Source organism: Tasmannia lanceolata, unplaced genomic scaffold (assembly GCF_043159265.1).
Source record: "Tasmannia lanceolata isolate RefF3 unplaced genomic scaffold, GAP_Taslan_0.1 ptg000006l, whole genome shotgun sequence".
Taxonomy (NCBI): Eukaryota; Viridiplantae; Streptophyta; class Magnoliopsida; order Canellales; family Winteraceae; genus Tasmannia; species Tasmannia lanceolata.
Window position 1 is genome coordinate 13,900,550 of NW_027518683.1, and position 27,447 is coordinate 13,927,996.

Sequence of the window (27,447 nt, forward strand, 5' to 3'; positions counted from 1 at the left end):
AAAGAGTTTTATATTATCTAGAGTTAGTTGTTTATTAGAGAAGAGTTTGTGTCTTTAGAACTTCTAGAAGATTAGCATAGAAGAGTTTGATTTTATCTAAGTAGCTTGGTTGGGTGTGGCTGCCAAAAAATCAAAATCAAATTTGTCTTTTATGTAATGTAACTACTTGAGATACGTAAGAAGAGTGAAAACGAGAGAAGTTCAACCATGATTTGCTTCTTTGTTTTTCATATGTACAAAAAAGTAGTTTTTCCTCTCTTTTATATATCCAATCTTCATTTTCTTCAGCGAGGTGTTCGGTTGGAACTTGTTTGGGTTACTTCGAGGTGAGAACATGTTCGCATGTTGGCAGAGATCGAAAGGCTTAACAATACTAATTACATATTTACATCTATTGAAAGTCATGCGTGAAGTCGCACCTTCAGGATCTATGGGAGATAGTTAATAGCAATGACACCGAGACAACCGAGGGAGTGAATTTGCTGCAATGGAAGATCCGTGCCGGAAAAGTGATGCACGTATTAAAAACATTAAATACTAAAGGAGTAGATGGAATATATCAGAGATGTGAAGACTCCAATAAGCGTAGGAGGCACTCTCATATCTCTTTTCATGAGCGAATGATGCACACTTGCAGCATGGTTTTAAATTTCGACCGCTTGGATTTCGGTGGGGACCAAAACCGAAATTTCCCGAAATCCCATTTTTCGCTAAATACTAAATTTCAACCGAAATACCGAAATTTTGTTTCGGTACTAAAGCGAATGTGGCAGAAAAATAAGAAGCTAAAGGGTACCTATAAAAAGAGTGATCATGCAAAAAATCATGATAATTCATATATTAAGGTCCGAAACTAATTTTGGAATGTGACCTAGACGTGGCCACAAAATCCAATGGAGCGTCCTAGATCCAAATGGAGAGCACCAATGTGTGAAAATATCCTTCATATTTTTTATTCATTTATGTCTATCCATAAGAGGTATTTTTGTAATAAACAAAAATCTTACGAAAACGACAAAGTTTTTTTTTTTTAAATGGTGAGATTTATTAAAAAGCACACGAGTGGAAGCAATCACAAGAACAATGTGAAAAGAGAACGAGTACAACCAATGCAACACAACTCAAGGTGGAAGAAAATAAAAAATCTCTGAAGTGGAGCAGTTGGCGCCCTTACACACCGACCCATAAGAGATCCAAATGGATCGTGACCAAGACAGAGATTTGGATCCGATCCAAAGTGGAAATAAACACAGCAGCTTCTCTCATTACCCCCAACAAACGCACCAATGCGTAAGATAGACAAAGTCCCAAAGCCAAATTCGAGTATAACAATCAAGAACCCAATGCTCACTTTGTGGCTAGATCAACGGCTCAGAATCTAGCTCCCTATAGAAAAATTGATCAGATCAACGATCCAACGATCTTTCTTCAATGGTCTCCAAGATTGGCTTCCAAGAGCTAACAACACTTGAAGACATACGTCCTCCGCATGTGCCATTGCTCGGCTCCTGTTTCGTACTCATTCCCGATCTTTCTTCAATGGTCTCAAACATAGAGCTAACAACACTTGAAGACATACGTCCTCCTCCGCACGTGCCATTGCTCGGCTCCTGTTTCGTACTCATTCCACGGCTCCCAAGCCGAGAAGAAATTGATGAATTATGGCTAAGCTGGCTCAAAAACGAGCCACCACGGACTCGCTTGGTGGATGAGCAGGTTTGCTTGGCTATAGCTGTGAGCCGGCTAGCCAGAGCCACGAGATTGACTGGAGAAGTATCCGATTCGAAGATTGTATAAGGTAGAACATAGTAGAGTCGGCCCGGCTCGAGCCGAACCTCGAGCCCGAGAGGCTTCGAGCCAAAAGAAAGAAGATGGTCGCATGAACATAAAAAGTACTTTGGTGGCTCGCCCACAACTTGGCTTACTGTAGTCGGCTCGGTGAAGTCCTCTACGTAGCCACTCACATAAACCACACGTATGCAATCAAAAGAAGGTGTTGATCTCCTACTACAACAACAGCCCATCACCTTCTCATTCACAAAAAGAGAAAGAAAGTTATTACCTTTTCTCACAAGCACATACACCAAAGGAATATAAATACATGACCAAACTAAAGCACATACACCAAAGGATTAGAAGCCCTTTCTCCCTCTTGTGGTTTCATGGTGTTTATAGGTTGGGAGTAGATAGAAAGAGTGGACTTTGCTCTTTCTTTTCCATTGTTTTAGATAAGAGCAGCCTCTAATTACGTGTTGTTGTTTGTTAATATTTTAGGCCATAAGAGGCGTGTAAAATAAGTAAGTTTTACTAATCTTTGATTTCTTTTATGATTACAATATCAACCTTAGCTAAAGTGTGCTTATATGGATATACATTGAAATATAACAAACCTAGTTGCCTAATCCATATGGGTTACCTCATCTAGCTTATTTGCCTAATCTATTACCCTGATGATCTAACGGTGAGATCTTACTTAGTCTAAAACCTTTTAGGGGTTGTTTGGTACATGGATTTTATAAAATCCGGGATTATACAAGCTAAAACCTAGATTTTACAATCCTAAAGTGTACAATCCATGTTTTAGCTTATAAAAGAAATCTTGGATTATACAAGCTAAAACATGGATTTTATAAGCTGAAACCTAGATTTTACAATCCTAAAAATGTACAATCCAGGTTTTAGCTTATAAAGTTTGGGTTTTAGCTTGTGAAAATCGGGATTTTACAATCCTGGGGGTTTTAAATATTGAATTATACCCATGGAAATTGCCATAATTACATTGGATCAATCCTAACTCTCAAATTTTGGATCCCACATGGGAATGTACATGTTCAATCAAGATTGTTGATTTCGTAGAATATACTACTAAAACTTGTCGACTCAAAACTCATCCAAGTTGACTCGACTCACTAATAAAATGAGTTGATACACCAACGACTTAAATAGCTTAAAATGATCCAAGCTTAGGGTGCTAAACCTTAGGGTGCCCTTTGCAAAAATTTAATTCTAAAACAAAGGTCTAATCAGCTTTTCAATTACAAAGAAAAAATGAGCTGTTGTTGAATCTAGGCCGTTGATTGGACAGACTAAGAGTGCGGTGTGACGGTGTCTTTGATTTCTGAACTATGGTTCTACCAGACCAGTGGTCCCATACTCCCATCACCAAACATGTGGGCTACTAGTTCATGGAGATAACTAAGGAGGCCACGCATAGTTTTTCAACCATACCCCTTCTAATAAAATAAGTTTTTTCAACAACGCTCCTTTTAATAAAACAACCGACGTCACGAGACAGCTATTTTAATTAGAAATCTAAACCACATGACATCATTTGCCATGAAAATAGTGCTTGCTTTTTCTAAATATCTGCTTGATTGCGTGAACAAATTAATAAAAGTGATAATTGTTGATAAATAAATACAATGATATTAGATAAATAAAACAAAGGAAAAAATACAGATGCACCTTCAAATTTCTGACATTTTCAACTCTAACCGTGACCTAGGTTTCAATTTGTATAAGGTAGGTAGACCCCCTCAGTTGACGGTTCATCCACAGATCGAAGGGTTAGGATACTCCTATGGAGCTGATTTTTTAGGCACACCCTATCTATGTCAGGGCTCATCAAATGAACGCTTTGGATCATCCGAACAACATGGGCCCATTGTGTTTTTGTTAGTGTTTGGAGGGGGGTATGGGGTCTTCATTAGCATTGATAGTGCTTCAAAAGAGGGGGTCTACCTTGTACAAATTGAAACCTCAAGGGGCGTAGTTGGTGACTTTTAAAAGTCAGGGCTAGACTTGACATTGTTAGAAAGTTGAAGGGGTGTAGCTGTATTTTTCTCTAAAACGAAAGAGGATACCAGTCCTTGTACCGGTGAATTTGGTAGCCTACCTTAATCTCCACTGTACATGTGGCATGTGTATAACGATTGTAGCCAATCATTTGGCGGGGCTCACAGTGCACGGGCCAATGCACAAATACAGGACATGCACGTGGCTGGAACGATTATATTGTTTGGATTTTCCTAACGATCCTTTGCGCCCCACATGCTACTCGTATGTAAAATCAGTGAATTAGCTTAGTTAGGATTTGTGATTAGTTAGCGATTAGGTCAATTACCAAAGTCAGTGAAATCTAAAGTCTACCCCTTATTTTAAGAACAGTCGACCTAACAAGGAGAAAGTAAGACAATTCAAATGCAATTAACCTTTAAAAAAATACAACTCCCATCACTATCCATTAGGACTGCCGAAAAATGATGAAATTGTATTGAATTGTGCTTTTCTTTGTTTGCATATACAATAAAATCTGCTTGGCACCATGGTTTAAAATTCCGGTTTCGGTACCGGTTACGGACCCCTGAAATTTCGACCGAAATTCTGAAATTTCAGTCAAAATTTGGTAATAATTAAAAAAGCTTATTTAATTCATTTCAAAATTTCGGACCGAAATTCTGTAACAATTTTTATTTTATTTTTTAAGTTACATTTTCAAGAATTTCAGACCGAAATTCCAAAATTTTAGCCGAAATTCGAAATTTCGCCAAATTTCAGTTTCGGTCCCTACCGAAATCCAAGATTTCGGCCGAAATTTAAAACCATGCTTGGCACACTGTTACCGCCCTTCGATATTTGATCTCTGTTAAAAGTATAAAAGATTAAATAACGCCTTCTCCAACAACTTAAGTTTTTGGAGTAATTGGTTGTTTCACTTGGTATCATAGCAAAAGATCGTGGGTTCAACATGCAATGGCAAACCCAAAAAGAGGGGCCACGTCAGGGCGAGTGTTAAAGTATAAAAGATTAAATAACGCCTTCTCCAACACCTTAAGTTTTGGAGTATTCACAATCACATGCTTAACATTAGGGCAATGACATTTCCACCCCCTTTTTGTTTGTCTTTCTTAAAAATCAGAGAAAATGGTGGGAAAATACATCAAATTTCGTGCAAAGAACGGAGGGTGGAAAGCTGGAAAAAAGGGTGGAAATATCATTCGCCTTCTATTAACAATAGAATTTTAGCATGAAAATAGCACCATCTCTTTTGCTTGCAGTACTTCAAAATAAATAAATAAACAAGTGAAAATTACCAGATGCTCAATGAGAAAATAAGATCAGTTGTTATTGAACTCATTCTTTCTATACCTCCAGTGCCACTGATATATTCTTAAACATGAATTCCTGTGTTACTGATGTGCACATAATCAAATCCAGAGTAAGTGGAAAGGAATGTTTGCAACTCTTCTTCCTTCTATTACAAAAAGATAAAAATCAACACTAAAACAGCTGAAACATTTGACCAAAGTTTCTGTTACAAATGCAGAATCGCAGGGTAGGAAAAATAGGCAGATCCAAAACAGGAAAACAGAAAAAAGGGAAAATAAAATTAGTGAAAAAGCAAAAAATAATTACTTCCAAGAGTGATCAATGCTTCACAGAACACACCAATTTGGGGATTTTCCCTGCTCAATACTTGGGAGTCAACTAACCCATCTGCTCTGCCTCTCGCCTTCCACTTTACAAACTGGACAAGCATTTGAGCCACCTGTAATTTTACATTTTACAACATCTATAATGTAAATAGAGCTTTAATGAGTTCTAATATATAGTGTCGAGAAGTTCCGCTTTCTGGGTCTGAGATGTGCATTCGGAACTGGGTTGGAACGCCAAGTGGCTCTAGATTCGAGGGTTTTAGCTGTAGTTATATAACTAACTGAGGATGGTCGAAAGGAAATGATCGACCAAAGAATAATAATCACGGGGTGGCTCAGATGGTCGTGTAACTAGAGAAATGCTGCATCAAGTTGTCTAGTGCTTCAGGGTAGAACTTTCTTGCAAATAAATAACATGGGCGCTTCATTCCGTTCCACAAGCATGGCCTCTGTTGCACTACTTTCTGCAAGTTCATACAATAAAGTTGTGATTTGCTTTTGTTATTTTTTTTTAACTTTTGAGTGAAATAAATGCATTCACGACAAAAAAAAATGTGGTATTTAAGATGGCTAATTACTGGTAATTGCAATTGATAACAAATAGAGCTGATATTAATGTTACGACTCAACTGCTTGTGATATCCATAAATTAAAGCAAAAGGGTAGTGGGAGTTGGTTACATCAGTGCATGTGGTCTAACTTTAACAGCCAAGAGAAAAATCTTGAAAATTAAATTTACCCAAAAAGTGCTTGGGTCTTCCTTAGCACATTGACAGGAGAATACTCAAATGTATACAAATTAACAGCAAACTACAGCAAAATAAAACTGATCAAGCCTTCTATCTCTCTTTCCTTGTATTTTGACACTGTATGCATATTACATAAATTTGAATAAATGTAGAGACATTTCTTCAACCTTCTATCCCTTCTATTGCATTTTGATCAGTGTTTAAAAACGCGGATGTGACGCAGAATGTGGCAAAGAAAAATCCTTGTCGACTCGGCGCGGACGCGGCCAAAAACAAAGTTGACAGGTTGACACGGTCTTAACTCGGGAGAGTCAAAGGAGTTTATTGACTCTGTAGGGAAAAACGCGGAATGTGGATGTGGTGCAACGCGGAACGCGGCCAAGGTAAAAAGGAGTCGACTCGGGAGAGTTCCTTGTCGAGTCAAGGAGTTTTTAAACACTGATTTTGATACTATTTGTATATTATATAAATTTGAATTAGAGAAGAGATTTCTTCATCACATGCTATAATTAACTTACATTATAGTATCAATATTATCTTATAATCCGAACCGACAAGTCAACATGTCCAGTTTTCCAAAGTTGCAGTATCTTATGCTTGGTTTATATTCAACAGACTGACAATCGGTCAATCTGTTTGTGTTTGACTCATTTAATGGTTGGAAGTCCACAAATACCCTAATAAAAAATATGTGACCAATGCCTCCTTCCATATCCTGATGAATAATAGAACAATCAAAGTTCCAGTATCTTGTGCTTGTTGCTATATGACTATATCCAACACTGACTGACAACACGAGTCAATCTCTATGTGTTTCACTCCTCTAATGATGGAATTTCCACAAATAGGCTAGTAAAATACATAACAAATGTCTCCTTCCTTATCCCAATAAATATTATAACAATGAGAAAATGGTGCACGCCTATAACTCTGATATATGTCCATGTGCATTTCATATATCCACGTGCATTTCCATGTGCAAGTTAAATGATACTATTAAATCATCCATATGTGCAAGCACAATTGCATATATATATATATATATATATATATATATATATATATATATATATGGGGAAAGTGATTGTGAGCGGCCCTTCATATAAGCTTATATGAGGTGACTACTAAAATCATGGTGGGCCCACATTTTTGGGGTGATCCGAACCGGTCATTTGATAGGCCCTGACATAGATAGGGGGTGCTGAAAAAATCAGCTCCATAGGATCATCCCAACCCTTCAAACTGTGGAGGTGAAAGAGAGGAAAATGGACGGGTAAGTGGGCAAATTTATACCCGCCCATTTTCCCCTCTTTCACCTCCACAGTTCGAAGGGTTGGGATGATCCTATGGAGCTTATTTTTTGGGCAACCCCTATCTATGTCAAGGCCTATCAAATGACCGATTCGGATCACCCCAAAAATGTGGGATCACCATGTTTTTAGCGGTCACCGCATATAAGCTTATATGAGGGGCCGCTCACAATCACCTTCCCCTATATATATATATATATATATATATATATATATATATATATATATATATATATATATTTTTTTTTTTTTTATTTTTATTTTTTTTTTTTTTTTGAAATAGGACAGAGTTATATTATATTATAAATCATATGGAATTTACATAAGATAGTGGCCAGGAGTCCCCCTCTGCTTTACCAGTATGGGGCCCAGGAATTCACTTCCTAGCCATAGAAACAACAAAAACCAAAAAAGTGTTCCTTATACCATTCCACTATCAACCCATTCTTCGAATTAGAATCTCCTTAAACTACCGCCAACCAAGAGAGTCAATCGACATCTTTTCCAAAAAAAACCCTAAAAGAACCTTTCAAAACCCTGATATAGACTCATCAAAAAACTTTGATATCTTCCATTGAAGATCTTGAGAAAAAAAAAACTACCTTTTAAGATGAGCATTTTCCTAGTTCTAATAAGAACCGCTCAATCTCGAACGCGAAGACCTCCTCATTCGACACGATAGCCAAGAGTTCCTCATCATGTGGTTCCCTTCCTTTAGAGGCCCTTTTCCAATCAATCATAATCTCCAGCTTCTGAATCCCCACCGCCTTATCTGCTTACCATCGGAGAAGCCTCAGATTCCTCATCATGTGGTTCCCTTCCTTTAGAGGCCCTTTTCCATTCAATCGTAATCTCCAGCTTCTGAATCCCCACCGCCTTATCTGCTTACCATCGGAGAAGCCTCAGATTCTTTTCACCCGCCAGGGACTTGTTGAAAAGGGGGTGCTTATGCATTGGCGTATGGGTTTCTTCAACATTATAGGTCCCATTATAGGTCCCTGTTATGCTGAAAAAGGCTTACGTTCTCCTATTTGCTTCCTCCTTGAGGAGCTTCCATTGCCTCTTCAGGAAATCCTTAATGATCTCTCTAGGCGTTGGCGATAACTTGGAGGCCGTTTCTTCATTATAGGCCAAGGCTTTCATTTTACAGAGAGCGTCCTTCATCTCCACCAGGCTTGCAATTGTATAAACTTATAGAAGACAGACTGTTTAAAAATGGAGATGCGGGTCAGAATGAGTTCAAAGCAAATCCTAGTCGACTCGGCATGACGTGGTTGACTACTCAGTTGATGCGGATGAGCCTCATTTGACACTGTCATTACTTTGAGAGTCAAAGGAGTTTTGATCGACTTTATAGGGCAAAACGCGGACTCAGACAAGAATGCGGACATGGAAAAACAGAGTCGACTCGGAGGAGTGTCCATGATGACACAGGGAGGGTTTTGAAAGTATGGAGGAGACTGGAGCATCAAGTAAGAGTAGAAAAAATGTCATTCTCTGGCCCAAATTTGCATTTCATCACCAACTCACAAACATGCAATGTTTCATACAAATCTTATTGATACATGTATGCATGTGCATGCGTGTGTGTCTAGATTTGTAGGTATGAGTTCAACTACTATAATATTGATGGCTACAATGATATAGCATCCACCTTGTCTAGGAGATAACGTCATTGCAGCTGAAGCTGAGACAAGTGAAGCCTTTGATTAGATCTCTGACGCAAAGATTTGTGAGGCAAGAGGAAAGAAGTCCAGGAATAAAGATAGTAAACCTACCTGAAAGTTACGTACTATAGATATGGACATGCTTGCGGGGTTCAGAAGCGACATAAAATGATAAAATGTAACACAGTAGAAACAGGTAGATGAGTATCAATACGAGCAGTTAAATGAATAGTAGAAAGATGCATTACTACATAAAATTGGGTTCATATAAAGACAAAATATTCAAGACAAGAAGAAATTAGAAACACATGAGTACATGTAGCCTAAAAGTTCGGGGCAAAATAATACATAATTTAAGGTTAGTCATAATGGCAACAAAACAAGTGCTCGACATGTTTGTGAGGAAATTTTCAAGTGGAGCCTCTCCTTTTGTGGGTGAGCAGACTAAAAGGAAAAAAGTATTACAACATAGAAGCAGACTAGATATCCTAAATAACAAGACTAAAAAAACTCGCCCAATCCCGAGTTTAGTTCCATCATAATCAACTCCTCTAGCTAGGGAATCCACCAACTCACTAACACTACTAGGGATCTGTTTGAAGCATAGTTGCCAGAGTTGAAAGTGAGTACGAGAACCGGTGCGGGAAGCGAAAGCGAGAGGTTTGGAAAAAAGCTGTAGGCAAATGATTTTTGGGGGTTAGGATCATCCTATGGAAATGTTTTTTGGGGAACCACCTACTTACACTGTAGCGATCCAAATGTACGGTTTGGATTTTGGGGAGTTCGCATAGGTAAGCTCCCTATGCAAACTCTATATATATATGTTTGAATTGAAAGGAAAATCACTATCAAAGGAAAATCTGGATGCACAATCTTTTGGAAAATTGGTGCAGCAGAAAACATTATGTTTGAATTGAAAGTATAATATGTACCTTTTTGTTGCTCGAAACATGTGTACTCTCATCAATAGACTGCAAATAACAATAATATTAGAAACTAAATCAATAAAATGTAACCAAATTATATGCATCAAAGAGATAATATTTTAAGGACAAAGCAGGATGTAGGAAATCGTGTCATATTCTTCAAGAGTTGAAATGCAACCAATGAGAGAATATTTTAACGACAAAGTAGAATCATACTGTAATATTCTTCAGGAGTTCAAATGTAACATCCTGAGCCCTGTATGCCTTGGGATGCCATTTTCCTTCAGACCAATCTACATGAGTCACTGACCAATTCGCAATTCCATTGGGATCAACCATCTGAAAATATCCACGGAAAGATTCAGCAATTGACAATAAGGTTAAAAGAACAAATATGATCTGGTGAGACTACTGTACAAAGTCTTAGGTACTGACATGGAAAAGTGTTGGCAAATAATGTTCATCAGCATAGCAATTCCGGCCCTTCACATCTGGCTGTGAAAACACAGAGTAAAAATATCAACAACATTACAATATTCAAGAAACCTAGTCAGTCTATCCTATATTTACAAAACAACATTACTTAATTTGGTAACATCCTTCAATTGGAATATTATACAACCCATGTTACATGGATTCTTCTGCATGGGCGACGTACACGTGTCGGATTCCAATACATCAGGATTCATCATGACACTTCTAGATCTCTTTTATCTGTTTTTTCGGAATACCATTTCCACAACTTTACGGCTACTGTATGTTTTGAGTTTTATCCATCAAAATAGTAAAAAAATTTATATGGAAATAAAACATTGAGGAATGATAGAATGAAGTGCACCCTTGCAAAAATCAGTTCCAAGGGCGCCCCTATTGGTTGCTTTCTACAAAGTCAACGTGGTTTCCACTTTTTTAGGCGCATTTCCACTTTTTCAAGTGCATTCCACCTTTTTCGGGGGCTGCACTTTGTATAAAACAACCAATAGGGGCGCCCTTGGAGTTGATTTTTCCAAGGGCACCCTTCATTCTATCATTCCTCTAGAACATTTTATTTACATATTAAAATTTTCAATAAATTACTTGTTATAAGCAAGGTTTTAAATTTTGGTTTCGGGATACGTTTCGGTCCTCACCGGCTGAAATTTCGAAATTTCGGACGAAATCCATCGAAATCAGATGACGTAATATTTTGTAATGTACCAAATTTTGACGAAATCCCCGAAATTTCCGAAATTACGGGATAATATTAAATATTAAACAATATCCAGATTTTTCGTGATATTCCTTAAATTTCGACCGAAATTTTGTAACGTTTCGACTTTACGCCGTTTCGGTTTCGCTCTTGACCGAAACCCGAAATTTCGGATTTCGGTCGAAATTTAAAACCTTGGTTATAAGTATATTATTTATTATGTAAAAAAATAAAATTTAAAAATTGATTAAAATATTTTGGTGAATCTGCGAATCTTTTTGAGGTTTGACAAATCCTACACCTAATGCTCGTGTCAGATCTAAGTCCCAAACCCGGATCTCCAGATCAGTCCCTACCCCACGCCATCAGTTCGTAAACAGCGACTTGGCTAGTAGAATGTGGTCTGTCTCTGCCAATATTCAGTATGTGAAGCTGTATCACTTTCTACCAGTGAGAAGCCAGATCCTTGCGTGGCTCGAACGGGAGCTTAAAAGAAGATCCAATATTCAGTATGTGAAGCTGTATCACTTTCAACCAGTGAGAAGCCGGATCCTTGCGTGGATCGAACGGGAACTTAAACGGAGTTCAAATGTAACATCGAAGCCCGAATGCCTAAAATACATAGTGACATTTGGGTTTGGTGGAAAAGACCTGAAAGCATGGTTTCAAATTTGCACCGAAACTGACACAAAACGACTGAAATGTTTCCGTTTCCATCTCCACTACCAAAACCAGGAACGCCATAGGGGTTGTATTTATTCCCTAAACAGTATTTTTGTAATTATCATTGTTCCAAATCAGGGACGTCGTAGGGGCTGCATTTATTTTTTATCACCCAGCAATACACTTCAGAGGCATTTAACTAATGTAAGCCTTCGTGTATCCTCTGTTGTTGTTTTCTCGTACATCATAAGCCCTGGAGATTTACAAAAGCCTTAGATGCAACCACATCCAAGAATCGGAAGTTTTAGTTACAAGTGGTATCAAAGTTAAACTGGTTTGAGATGAATAAAAGATTGAGAAGATATTTTTCTACACATACCATGAAATGATGTAGAAAATCAAAAGGAACAATTAGACCGGTATGATGTCAGTCCATAAAGACCAATGGTACAGCTGAAGCTAATGTTAATACCAAAAAGTACAGGGATGCTGTAATGGATGTGGACATAAAATAATGAACAAGAAACCAGTCAAAAGATCTGAGAACCGAACAAGGATAAAGAAATTGTAAAGCCAAAACCAGATAAAAAACTGAGAAAAGACAGAATCTTGAAGCATGAAAGGACTTAGAAACAACTAAAACTCCAGGAGCATACAAAACCCAGAAAAGCATACCTTATGTAAAGATATAATATATATTTATATATGTGTGTGCGCTCACGCGTGTGTGTTGGATGCTTACTGCACGTGTTGGATTAATTTCAATCCAATAAATGCATTCACTGCCCACTTCCTTGAATGAATGATTTGTGGAAAAGAAGATGTTAAATGGAAGTTCCAAGTCGTAAAGCTTCCCTTGAAAATAGCATAAAAAGAAACCACAGGCTATCCAGCAAAATTGCTCCAAGGCAGCAGATTTAAATATATCTCTAGTTTTCTTCCTCATACTAAATAACCTCACACCCTTTGGCCATAAAAAAAACCTTAAAAAATTATCCTATTGTCAGCTATACCAAGGTCTAGCTTGAATCTGAAGAGTAAGGAAAGGTACAAGGGAATTTTGTTTGAACCGTGAAGGAAAGTAAAACGGTAGAACATATGTTTCAAGAGTATCCACGAAAATATAATTCTAAAACAAGCATTTCTGACTATATTGTTGCTCTTCTGCAGAGATTATAAGAAATTATACATGGAAAATAATATCTGATCTTAAAAGACTAAGTAATTAGGGAACAATACAATAGTTAGGCATAATCATACCTTGCAGAAATTCTTGAATTTACCGTAGTAAAGGCTGTCAGCCAAAACTATCAAAGCATGCTGCCGCTTCATGGAGAACCACTGCAATGCAAATGCGTTAGAACTAACTTCCATAGAGGATGACGAGAACCTTCTAAATACTGCATTTATATGTCATTGATCAACTGTCTAGTGAGAATCAAAACCTTTCTGCAATCAAATATTTCTTTTAGATGGTAGGACTATGTCAAGAAAAGCTATCGGCAAACACCAAAGAATATGGAGAAAAAAATTCATGCATAAAAAAGATAAATTACATTCAAGATCATTGCCAACAGGAAGTCAGGAAAAGAATTTAATTATCTAATAGAAGAAAATATAGTGGATAAGTAAAAATTCATGCATAAAAAAAGATAAATTACATTGAAGATCATTACCAACAGGAGTCAGGGAAAGAATTTAATTATCTAATAGAAGAAAATATAGTGGATAAGTTCCCACATAAAATCCGATTATATAGTACACAACATATAGCTACATATCAGCTAAAATGCCATTCATATGAACAAAAACCATGATTAATGCCATATTTGCATCTGAGATAAGCTTCAGACTGAACTACTTCAACATACTATACCCTCCATATAAGGCGTGCTCTAATAAATTATTCTGGACTGGTCATAAAAATAGATACATTTTTATAGATAGAAATGCAGAATAACAAGTTAACAACCATAAACTTCTCTTCTAAAAATATTTTCATGCTCAATAGACCATAAATTGGATATAGATAAAAAGCTTCTTGATATCCTCAAACATCAACTCATCACATTACACAGTGGGGTCTATTTTACATTGCACATGAATTTGGTATACAATTGCTTCAATACAATGATATCTTTATAATTCATAGGGCGCTAATCACCCAAAACACAAACACACACACACACCAACAAAATCCGATAAAAAATTGTTTGGAATACAAAATAGTATGGTGCCTATTAAAATAAAGTTGAACCAAGATCACAACATCATTTAAAAACCAGCAGTATCCCATGTAGATGTGCATGTTTATGAGATTATCACAAACTAGATCCCATGCAAAAGCTAAAGAGTGATGTGTTCCTAAACTTTATCTTTGTGGATTTTTTAAGGCAGGAGGTCAGGTAATGTGCTTCCCTTCTTCTCGAGGCAAGGAGGGTAACTTGAGTGGCTGAGACTAATGCCTCACATTTTTCTATTTATATCACAGCAATTTAGTATTCATAAAGCAAAGAATATTAACAAGGGAAAGAGACAAAACTATGGCCATGTCATGTACCTATTATTCTTAAAACGACAATCAATTATGATACAAAAAATGTCGCTTACCCAAGATACACACAGAAGTGAAACATCTATGAGTATTAAAAAGTAAATATAAAAGTTTACACCATCAAATGTGTAAAACTAGTTGGCCCTCCTATGCAATGCAGATTCATCAAGATATAATAACATAGAACTCAAAAGCCTACATAAGATCTAGACAGTATACAATAAATACCCTCATCTAACTAGCAGCTTACACCCTCCTCATCAATGAGATTAGATGCAGAATCAAGTATGATCTTGAAATAGCTTCCTTATCCAGGGAGTTAGCTGCGTCATTAATCTGTGTAAAAGTTTTTAAAAAAGAAATATCTAACCAGTCATCATGGATGAAAAAGACAATGAACCCAGCCTCTTGGCCATAGCCCACCTAAACAATTATAGTTCCTTTCTGCAATAAAGGGTTCCAGACAAAATAAAGTACAACTAAAAGTTAAAAATAAAAACTACCCATCCCTCTTAACAAAATCTTCCATCAAATTCATTAGAGTCCCCCTTAATGCCAATCAAACCCAAGAAAGCCACTCACCGTCTCATCCATAATGACACCAATTATGCTCATGGCCCTACTTTTACTGTATTCAACACAAGCAGACATGCATGAATTGAAGAATATCTTATTAGTATTCAGTAACTAACAATTTCCTTGCAAAGTAAATAATGCATGGAAGTTAAGAGTACTGAATCGATGCAATCTCATAAAATTCCATAAAAACATTAATTTTGTATTCCCTTTTTGTTCAATGCATTATCAGCTATCTATTTATTTCTATTCAGGAACGGATTCAACTAGCTGATAGCCATACATATATTGAATTTTTCCGGCTCCAATGCAGCCAATGGTCACTATATCAAATACATGCAACCGTGCATATGATTACCTGTGCGCCCTTCCTAAAGTCCTTCTTTTCGACCTCAGGACGCAAATGGTCTGAATACCTGCCTGTTCCATGTGGACCAGGATCATCAAAGCTGAAAAAATATAAGTTTCAATTAGAGGAAACATAAATTTATTCCTTAGATCCGAAATGATCAAATTTTGCAAAAGAACGGACAAATTTGATCTTGAAAAACCAAAATAACCCAAACATCATAATGCACAAAAGTATGTAATATAATTAACTGGGAGCAGTGTCACCACTTTCAACTTTCTGAACAAAATTTATGCAATGAACCAGCAAACATCACAAGTGAAACAAAACCAAAATAGGTTCCATGTCAAAAGTACAGCTGGCATACCAGTCAATAAAGCTGACATTTGTGTCCATCAGATAGTTATACACATAATCAAAATTATGGAGTGGTACACAACTGCAATGAAAGAATAAAGAATTATTCAACATGTTGATCATAGCATCATAACAACAACTCAACAAGAAATGAGGAATTTATGCAATTCTATAAAGCTTGATCACCTGTCAGAAAGCAAGACAAAATGCTGGTTGTCAGGATCTAGGAGTGCATTTGCCAAAAGCCTCTTCTCAGCATCAACCATAGAAATTTGACCCCAGGCCACCTGCGTAGATTTTGGTCATTTCATCAATCTGCCAGTGCATTATTAGTTACCAGACAAGAATAAGAGAGAACTTTAAACCAGCCCAAACACCCTGAAAACAATTTTTCATTCATATAGTACTAATTAAAATAATAGGAATGATCACAAGCAACAAATGTTACAGCGATTCAGTAGTCCCCACTTCAAATCACGACGTGCTGATTTTTAAAGAAATTGATATGGATGTCGGATGAGGAGGAAATTTCTTTGTTATCCATCCTTGACAGTGAAACTGAAATCAGTCTGAAGGAAGAGTGATCAAAATTACCAATCAAGAAGCAACAGATTAAGTCAAGAGCGATATGGCTAAGACTAAGGGACCGAAACATGGTGTTCTTCATAGCTATGATTTGTGGACACAGACACGAGTGTCGAGTGTCAACACGGACATGGGATGTCGGACACAGCACACCCCCAAAATTTAGAAACGGGGACACGGCTAAAACATAAAGTATATCTAATCATGATTTGCAGACACAAATTCGTGTGTCGAGCTTTGACCCAAATATGAGGTGGCTGATCTCACTAGCTGTGAATAAGGGCTGGCCACTTTATCAGGTCAATGTTCAAAATGCCTTCCTGCATGGTGACCTAGAAGAAGAAGTTTATATGGAGCAACCTCCAGGGTATGTTGCTCAAAGAGAAAATTTGCTATCAGTGAGTCGACTGCGTAAAGCCATCTATGGGCTAAAACAGTCTCCTAGAGCGTGGTTTGGGAGATTTAGTGAGGTTGTACTGAGATTTGGCATTAGGCACTGTGCAGTTGACCATTCGGTGTTTAGCTCTCAGTGGAGTAATGGGTGTCATCTTCCTGATTGTCTATGTGGGTGATATTGTCATCACTGGAAGTGATAAGGAAGGTATTCAAAATCTAAAGGCATTCCTTCAGAAAGAATTTTGCACTAAAGACCTTGGACGTCTTAGATACTTTCTTGGTATTGAGGTGGCCTATTCACGAGGAGGATTGTCCGTGTCTCAAAAAAAATATGTGCTGGACATTCTAAAAGGGACAGGTTATTTGGCAATGAAGCCAGTTGAAGTGCCCATGGACCCTAATATGAAGCCTCTTCCTGATCAAGGAGGCTTGTTAGAAGATCCAGGTAGATACAAGAGACTAGTTGGGAAACTTATCTACTTGACAGTGACTCATCCAGATATTTCCTTTGCTATGGGAGTTGTGAGTCAGTTTATAAGCTCGCCACGTACACTTCATTGGGCAGCGGTTACCCAAATTGTCAGATACTTAAAGAAAGCTCCTGGTAAAGGCTTGCTCTTCAAGCGACATGACCACCTGAATCTTGAAGGGTTCACTGATGCTAACTGAGCAGGGTCTCCTACTGATAGACGATCGACTACAGAAGGATGTTGTGGCTCATGCTGATAGACGGTCGACTACAGTAGGGTGTTGTGGCCAGATCTAGTGCAGAGGTTGAGTATCGGGGCATGGCTCATACCTGTGGAGAGTTGACCTGGTTAAGGTCATTTATGTTTGAGATTAGTATTCCTTTTCATTTCCAGCCTTGCTTTATTGTGATAATAAAGTTGTTGTTTGCATTGCCTCTAATCCGGTTTTTTATGAGCGGAATAAGCATATTGAGGTGGATTGCTATTTTATCCGTCAGAAGATACAACGTGGATAAATATCTACAGTCTTCACTAGATCAGGAGATCAGTTAGCTGATGTGTTCACTAAATCTCTTGGTAAGGCAAAGCTGTCTGATATTTGTTACAAGCTAGGTTTGTATGACATGTACACTCCAACTTGAGGGGAGTGTTAGACGGGTATTTTGGACATTGTACATGTAACCCTATTGTACATGAAAATTTTCTAAAGGATTCATTAGCCGATCCCAACTAGTTCGGGACAAAGGCTTAGTTGAGTTGATTATATATATATATATATAGCATGCATTTGCTGCACTCGAGCACAGAAACAGGGTGGGGCCACATTTTGGGTGGGATCCAAAGCATTCATTTGATGGGCCCTTTCATGGGTAGGGTGTCCACCAAAAATCAGCTCCATTGGATCACCTTAGGGTGTCCATTTGTGGGGCCAAAAATGGACAGATTTGTGGACAAACAGTATCTGTCAATTTTTGGCCCCACAAATGGACACCCATTGGTGATCCAATGGAGCTGATTTTTGGTAGGCCCCCCATCCATGATGGGGCCTTCCAAATGAATGCTTAGGATCACCCCCCCCCCCCCCCCCCCCAATGCCCCCTTCCCCCCCCCCACCTGTTTCTGTGCTCGAGCGCAGCAACCCTTTTCTAATATTATATATATATATATATATAGTTCCTATTACATAGGAGCTCCCTTAAGGGATCTTCTTCTTCTTCTTCTTCTTCTTGCAACATGTATTTAAAGTGATTTCCCATGTTTTCTTGATGAATCTAGGGATCACCTTGAGAGTCCTTCCTTTAAGGAGGAGGTTAAAATTGTATTCTTTTGTCTGAAATATGGTTCCACTATGGCTTTCTCCCAGGATTCTTAGGCTCTTCTGGAGCATAAAATGATGTGTGTAACAGAGGAGCTTGACTAACTTCAAAAGGTCTGCTAAAGTGCTCAATGTCTCTACTATGTCTCTATTACAGAATTGATTCTGAAACAAATGAATGCCACAGACATCCATAGTTCAGACATATAGATTTATCATGCGAGTTTATAAATTTCTCCAAGGTTTTAGGTCTCCTAAAAAGACATGTTCTGGCTTCTTTGGTGGCTCACAGTGTTGCATGGATTCGGATTCACATGTCAGGATCGGACACGGATTCGAGGTGTCGGATTCGGCAAACCCCCAAAAGTAGGATTCGGATTCGGTAATTTTTAAATAAAATAAAATTTTCAAAATTTAAAATTTATATATATATATATATATATATATATATATGAGGAAAGTGAAGCTACACCGCCGGCTTAAAATACAATGGGCCCACATTGTTTTGGTGATCCAAAGAATTCATTTGATTGGCCCTCACATAGATAGGGTGTCCACCAAAAATCAGCTCCATAGGATCATTCCACCTACGATTTGTGGAGGCAAAAATGAACGTGTAAAAACCTTCACAAATTTGTCCATTTTTGCCTCCACAGTTTGAAGGGTTGGGATGATCCTATGGAGCTGATTTTTGGTGGACACCCTATCTATGTGAGGGCCAATCAAATGAATTCTTTTGATCACCAAAACAATGTGGGCCCATTGTATTTTAAGCCGGTGGTGTAGCTAAGTTAGCTACACCGGCGGTGTAGCTTCACTTTCCTTTATATATATATATATATATATATATATATATATATATATATATATATATATATATTCATGAAAATTTTGATGGTAGAAGGTTGAGGCGAGTTTTGTATTAAGAGAGTTGAAGGAGGAAGGGGTCGATGTTCGAGGGTTGAGGCGCGAAAGAGTACGGATTGTGCTTTCATATAAAAAAACATAAGAAGAAAAAACGTTTAAAGGGAAGATATACAGGATTCACATTTCAAACGAGACAACGATGAATCGGATTCGCCTGAAAAAAACAGGATTCGTGCGGGACACGGCTACGACAAGAATCCGGGTGTGTCCCACGTGAATCCATGTCCGATTCGGATGCGGAGACGTGTCAACACGGATTCGGCATAGGGGGCAAAGAATCCGTGCAACATAGGTGGCTCATAAACCAGAGTAACCTCGCTGGGTAGTTCACATTCTGGATGGGATTGTGACGACCAACAGACTGATTGTCCAATTCAATGGCAACGATCTTCAAATTTGATATAGAGAAGACCCAAGATTGAATTAATGGCCAATAGGGGTGGACATGAGTCGGGTCAGTTCGGTTCTGCCCCAAACCCAGAACCGAACCGATCCCTGTTGGTTCCCAAATTTGGGAACCGAAACCGAACCATGGTTCCACAAAAATGACCCGAACCGGAGATCGGTTCCGGTTCGGTTCTGTTCGGTTTTGGGTTTATCCATTTTTTTTTCCAAACAAACAGGACCTAAATCAGCAGGGCTCACAATCAGTTGGAATCAAATTCGATTCTCAAAATCCAAAACAAACAGGGCCCAAGTAATCACAGATTCACAGGCAAGAAAGAATGAGAAAAAACAGAGACTAAGTAATCACCCCCCTTCACGTTTTTCGTGAGAAAAAAGCATAAAAGAAAGAGAAAAAAGGCGTACCTTGGAAAGAAAGAGAAAAAACAGTTGGTGTTCTTCTTCTCCTTAATGAGTTCAAGGTAGAGAGGTGGGAAGGGAGATGAACAAAGAGAGAAGAAGAGAGATCTAGGGTTTTCTTTTTTTCTATCTTTTAGCAATTAGCACTTACACTTTAGCAGACAAAGAGCGACTTTTCTCCCCTTAAGACTCGTTATAACGTAAGTCGTAAGTAACTTAAGAATTAAGGGGCGTGATTTTATCTCACTCAAAAGACAAACGTTAAGGGAGGTGATTTTATCCATCAGGGAGGGAACATCACTGCCCTTTTATATTTGTTAAATCATAAATGTTCAGTATTTCAAACTTAGAGAACTGTGAACTGGTTTGGTTCGATTATGGGTTCCAGGACCCCAAACCCATAACCGAACCGGCTAATGTTGGTTCCCAAAAACTGGACCCGGAACCGAACCACCAAATTCTAGACTCGAACCGAATCGAACCAAATAGGCCGGTTCGGTTCGGTTCTTCGGGTTAGGCCCGACCCATGTCCACCCCTAATGGCCAATATTATTGTCGAAGGAAAAAGGATTTCAGATTTAAGTATTGCATGAATTCTTGGCCCCCTACGCCGAATCCATGTAGACACGTTTCAACACACGTTTTGGACATAGATTCGCGTGAGACACATCTCGATTCTTGTCGTAGCCGTGTCCCGCACGAATTTTATTTTTATTTTTTTGGCGAATCTGACGTTGTCTCTTTTAAAATGTAAATCTTGTATATTTTCCCTTTAAAAGTATTTTCTTCTTAACTTTTTTTTTATAAAAGCACAACCCATCATCTCTTAATAAAAACCCCAACGCCTTGACCCCACACCTCAGAACATCGACCCACCCCTATCCCTTTCTTTTTCGACTCTCTCAATAAAAACCCTAATGCCTAGACCTCCACCCTCAAAATTTTCATGAATACACACACACACACATTTAAATTTTTATTTTTGTTTAATAAAAATTATCGAATCCACGAATCCTACTTTTGGGGGTTTGCCAAATCCGACACCTCAAATCCGAACCCGTGCAAAACAGAGTGGAGAATTTCTCTGTAACGGTTAGCTACGGGCAGATTGGTTTCTTTAGGATTTCCAGGATCTATAGGAAAGGGAACCCTTTATCTCCTGTTCTGTTTACCATAGCAGCTGAGTCAATTGGATATCCTCTCCAAAACATCAAAGACTAGTGCCCTAAAAGGACTTGGAGGAGGGTAGTTAAGTGGTTATTCTTCAGCGTGTGAATACACAATCAAATCCTAGAAGATATTGGAGTGGCAGGTATAATGATTTTTTATTGGGGTTTGGGGCTTTTTTTCTATAACCCAGGCCACCATCTCTTTCGGATTTACAAACCAAGTCTGAGTTACCAGATGAACTTTTTGGAACTTGAATTTTCAATCTAAAGAAAGTGTGTTTGCAGCTTCTCCATATTACTGGGGAATCGAAACAGGACCGCCTACAACAAAGCCCCAAACCACATTGAAAATAATAGTTCGATATAAAGGGCATAACTCAGACATGTGCATCAATTGTGTTTGAAGAAGTAACAAGGGATGACATGTCACCTCAAATAATGTACTTTCTAGACAAACCTAAATGACATACAAATAAACACCTTTTTTTAATGGCCAAATAAACACCTAGGCATGCACATGTGTGTTGTTTGCGCCTGTATTGGAAAATTTGAAGTAGATGTAAGTGAAATAAATTCATGAAAACATTTACGGAAATCATTACCCTCCTTAAGAGATTTATAAAGACAGCAGCCTGTGGCTTCACAGTCATAAAAACATATCTTATTTGCAACAGAACACAAACAGTTCATGTATATTTTCAGAGTGTTTTATTCAACAATGCAGAGACAAAGTAAAATGGACAAGGCTCAAATAATCAAAGATCATTTAAGCTATAGATTATCAGATCAAAGACTTAATAGGATGAGCTGCCTAATCTGCACCAGAACTCATCTAGTACTTCTGCATTCAATAATACAGAAATGTCGATGTGTAAACATGAGTTCCAGAGAATTCATATAAATGAATTCATGGAAGTCCACACAAATATGAACTGAAAATTAGGTGTGCAGAAAAAATAAAGTACCTTGTTGCTGTGAATGTCTCGATTCACAAATAATGGACTCATGTGTTCAGATTTTTCCCTGGATGCATGAACATAGATGGAGAATCTCTCCTCATGGCCCTGGCAATATTGACAAAAACATGCATGTTCAGGACAATTGTAACATGATATCTGCAGTTACTCAGAACCTTTCATCAAGACAAATTTTTTGCAGTTCATATTCCATAAACCAGAGTTGGAAGTGCAAACAAGAAGGTTTCTACCAGAAATAAGTACATATTAAACAACACCTCCGCAGTATTTCAACAAAAACTCTTCCATCAGTGTAAATTTACAAAATTGCACACCAGCCACTGTTTTAGGGTGAAAATTCCGAGAGGGCTATGTTTCATTTTCTCGGTAATCAAAAGGAGCAAGCAATAATATGATAAGATAAGACATGAATGAATATAAAATCAAAGTACTACTGCACTTCCCTGCAAATCTTAGTAAGTAAATTGAATTGAGAGTTGAAAAGACTTAAAACTAAGGGATGCCTAGGTTAATTTACAGGAATTATAAAGTTGATGTAATATTTACAATGAAGACTAATGTGTTATACATTCTACTAAAACTTGACTTACAAGATTTCCCTTTGATATCTCTAACCCTCTTTTGAGCTAGAAAGTCAAAATCAAGCACTTCCAGATGGCCCATAAGAAAATCAAATCTTTTTCTTTTCTTTTCAATTTAAATTACAATAAATTATACTAAAAAAGTACATCACACAAAAGCAAGCGACGGGATGACCCCCGAAAACCAAAGACAAACCAGAACAAGCAACGACAGTACACCATTAACCAAGCAATCAATATGAAGTCGTACAACTTGAGCCACAATTAAAGAAAAAGAGACATAGGACTGAGGTGGTCAGAACAACAGGGGAAGGCGCTACGATACAACATAGAGCACCTCCACACAAAAACAATCAAGGAGGCAACACATAAAAAATCTCCAGGGACGCCCTATCAGCTCCAGTACGAGTGAGGGGATCCGCCTCAGTGTTAGCTCATCTCCTAAAATGCTGGAAGCGAACCGAGTACCGCGCCGCTTGATCTTGGATCTCCTCAAACAAATCCGTGAACCTCCATGGATGTGAGCTACTCCCAACCATTCACCTAATAAACATTGAGGGAGTCTCCCCCTACAAGAAGTCCACCCAGGTCATAACCATCCATGATTCTAATGCCATGGATTAAAGCCCCCACCTCTGACTCATCGGAGTCTTTAACTCCGATGGGGCCCGAAAATGCCCACATGATGGCTTTGATCTCATCTCTAAGAATTTCTCACACTCATACCGGGCAAGGGTTACGAATGCTTGAATCGTCAAAACTAAACTTCACCATTCTTGGGTCTGGAGGACTCCATCAGAGAGAAATCGTCTCATCCATCTCCTTGCTACAACAAATCTCCCTCCAGCACCTTCTGAGATCAAGAAAACTTGAAGCAATGTAAGATTCTAACACAGGAAATGATGGGCGATATGATCTTGTTGTAGATGAAAACTGGTGGTTTAGCTGCATTCTTAAAAGTTTGGGCATTCCTTTAAGGTTATAGATGTGAAGTGGTAAACCCACCACACCCAAACCTCTCGAGAATGCCGCTCCACACCTCTCTAGTGATCATACAATGAATAAATAAATGGTATACAGATTCGCCTGCCTCCACACATAAAGCACAATGATCAAGGATAAGGACCTTCCATTTGCGCAAATGATCAATCGAAAGGTCCGCACATAAAGCAGAGTGGTCCACCCAAATTTGAGTTCAAATAATAAATGACAGCATTGCCTCAAGACAACTAGCTATTATTGTGTAGTAAAGATCAGTCCGGAAGATATATGGATGATGGCTACACAAAGTGTTATCAGTGATGTTGTGTTTAAAAAGATAGACTAGAGAACCCAAACATGAGATTACTATTACATGCAGTGTTTATGTTATGCGTCATCAAATTACTTTTGCATTTATTGTTAAGTGGCTTAACCCCAAAAAAATTTGCTGAACATACAATGTTGTCCCATATTAGTTTCTATATAACGAATTGAAACATCCCCTGTGCTTCTACAGAGCCAAAATAAAACAAATTACAAAGAACCTTACTCATGCAAAATATTGATAAGAATATGGATGGGAAATGAGGCATAGAATCAAATAAAGAAAGCATCTTACAAGTAAGAACTTCTCCCACAGCTTTTCAAAAGGCAGTGAACCCGGAGTTAAGAACATGAATGCGATTTTTGGATTCTTTGGATGAAGAGATGGTGCGTTCAGAATGCCCCTAAAGACAACACGAGCTGCAATCTCTTCATCAGTACGGACCCTAGCAGGAGCAGGTGGAATCCATTGTTTAAATGGACGGCAAACGCTTGAAGCAAATAAGTAACAAGCGGCATAGCGTCGGGGTGGATGAACGTAAGCCCCGATCAGCGACACACAAACCAAAGAAACCAAGACAATAATCCAAATAGGTCTCCTAGTAGGAGGTCTTTGGCGCGGCAATGGCATGATCTGCACCTCTGAAATGCCTAGCCGCCACGCCTTAGGTATCTTCATCTAATGAAGCCCATCAAAGGAGTAACTCAATCTTTATCACTTATCCTCGAATCCTCGACCTATCTGACTTAAGTTGGAGTGGCTATCATCCAATGACTTCAGCTGCTGAATTTCCGTCATATGACATGCAAAAGAATCTGAAACAATGAGACAGAGAACACATCTGTTATCAGTGGTGGAACTGTAAATTCTCCCCTTTCTGAAACTCAAGAGAGTATAGAATTATAATAAGGTGTCAATTCCATGGAAAGCGAACAATTCTAAAAAAGAAGAAGAAGAAGAAGAAAATGATCTGTATATACAGTCTATACAGATCTGATGTACATATTTAAATCATTTCCTATGATTTAAATATGTACATGTGACTTCGGGTGGTTATCATCCAATGACTTCAGCAGCTGAATTTGGAGTGGTTATCATCCAATGACTGGATAAGATGTCAATTCCACGGAAACCGAACAATTCTAAAACGAAGAAGAAGAAGAAGAAAATGATCTGGATATACAGATCTGATGTACATATTTAAATCATTTCCTATGAAGTCACATAGGAGAGATGGATAAGAATTTGTATTCACTTCTACGCAAATAACCAGCTTCTTATTGTCTAATACAGATAACGAAAAGAAGGAAGTGATAAAAAAAAATGGATAACACATTCATTTTCAGATGCAGCACATAGCCTTGAAAAAAAATTGAATAATTCTTCTTCTTTTTTTGAATGGTAAGGAAAATAAGTATTGAAAAAAAATTGAATAACATGGAAAATAATAGGTAGAGCAAAAGTCACTCTCCAAAATAAAAATAAAAAAAGTCAAATTTCAAAGGGAACTAAACCAGAGACTGAATCTCAGAATTCTAAGATCAGGTATTAAATTAGCAAAATGTAACCTTAACATGAATAAAGGAAAGAACATAGAAAGCTTATTCGAAGATAAGGAGAGCCAGAAGCATTATTCCAAGTATCAACCAACCAAAAGGAAAACTCAATAATCAACACATGTACTGTCAACCATTCAATTGGAAACAATGTGAATCGACCATTAATCATCTAGAAGAGTAAATGAGATGTCCATCTGGTCATTTTAAAATTCTAATATAATGCGGGGGTTCCACGCGAAGGCAAAGATCCTACATCGGAAAAGTGAATGGATGTGGATGGGCTTTTAAGTGCTTGGGCACCCTCCCTTAACGGCTAGATGTTAAGGGTGAATTTTACCCGGGTCCTAAAATGTGGTATCTGAGCTGGAGCGTGATAAAACTTCTAAGTAGTCTTGAAGTGGGCCCTCTCATTAACCAATAGGATTCTTTTGATACCTCGTCTGTGGCCTCGAGTATGGAGAAACTCCCTCGGGGAAGATAATGGTAACCCCTGTGTAACCTTAAAGACAGAAGAAACCCCTCGTGATGGAGAACCACATTGCTTTTGCGTGGAGGGGGAGATTGTTGGGGGTTCCATGGGAAAGCAAAGATCCCAAATCGGAAAAGTGAATGGATGTGGATGGCCTTATAAGGCCTTGGGCACCCTCCCCTTAACGGTTAGCTTTAAGAGTGTGTTCTACCCTGGTCCTAACACATAAAAATTACAATTGGGAGAAAATGAGATAGTAGTATAAACAAATTTTATTTTATTTTTATTTTTTTTTGGGAGAAGGATCTCAAAATGGATGTTGATTCAAACCGAAACAAACCAAATGATAAGAAGGACTATCAAACAAATAATTTAAAGGAATTAAGAGCTTTTCCCATAATTTTCAGGTGCCAAACCTCAAATTATAACGGCATTCAACCTAACGAACTGATAAGTTCAAATCAGATTCAAGCCGCGGCTGCGGCAGAGATTGGGTGTAGGGAAAAAAAACATACATAGATATTGATTCTAAGTTCTAACAGAGAAGTATACAGAAAAAGGGAAGAAAATTTTAAAAAATTTAATGCCTTTCCAAGATTTTCCAGCTCCCAAACTACAAAATCAGACTCAAAACGTGAAAAAAAAATCAAATACCAAAGAAAACCATCCAAAAACTGTAATATCCAGCTCAAAATCTCCCGAAAACAAACCTAAATCTCTTCATTAAAAAAAAAAAACATAAACAGACCAAAACAATAAGATTCTATCAAAAAGAGGGGGGGAAATCCGATCAATGACAAAAAAACAAAAATCGGGCGCAAAAAAGGTCCAAAATCCATTCCATAAATGAATCAAAAACTCGAATTCATCAAAGAGAAAGAATACCTGACAATCCGAAGCGTAAAGCTACTGAAGATCAATGGATTCAGAGATCTAAAGAAAAAATTGGAACGAAATTCGTCAACGATCTTGACCCCGAGAGCGTCTTTTCAAGATATAGGGCAAAATAGAGGGAGAGGGAGAGAGAGAGAGAGAGAGAGAGAGAAGAAGAAGAGAGATAAAGAAATATGAGAAAAGTCTCCCTCTCTTCTCACAGTCAGTGCCAGTCTCTCTA

The 27,447-nt window shown here is 38.0% G+C and overlaps 1 protein-coding gene across 1 annotated transcript; it reads right to left on the reverse strand.

Annotated features, from left to right (window-relative positions):
- Positions 1-5,104: 5,104 nt before the first annotated feature.
- LOC143879810 (glycosyltransferase BC10-like) lies at positions 5,105-27,447 on the reverse strand. The gene is made up of 11 exons (XM_077382405.1): positions 27,219-27,447; positions 24,600-25,120; positions 22,407-22,505; positions 15,962-16,062; positions 15,786-15,857; positions 15,428-15,518; positions 13,200-13,280; positions 10,523-10,582; positions 10,304-10,426; positions 10,094-10,132; positions 5,105-5,899 (listed from the first exon to the last, which is right to left on the reverse strand). Exons 2-11 carry the CDS (start codon positions 24,981-24,983, stop codon positions 5,771-5,773), a joined length of 1,179 nt encoding a protein of 392 aa, XP_077238520.1. The 5' UTR covers positions 24,984-25,120; positions 27,219-27,447; the 3' UTR covers positions 5,105-5,770.

Bases quoted from the DNA above. Each gene is read 5' to 3' on its own strand.
- LOC143879810 (XM_077382405.1), bottom strand. From the start codon at position 24,983: ATGAAGATACCTAAGGCGTGGCGGCTAGGCATTTCAGAGGTGCAGATC. The intron at 15,519-15,785 runs GTATGCCAGCTG...ATATTTTTTCAG, and splicing joins AATGTCAGCTTTATTGACTG to CTTTGATGATCCTGGTCCAC. The intron at 10,133-10,303 runs GTATGATTCTAC...TGTTATTTGCAG, and splicing joins AACTCCTGAAGAATATTACA to TCTATTGATGAGAGTACACA.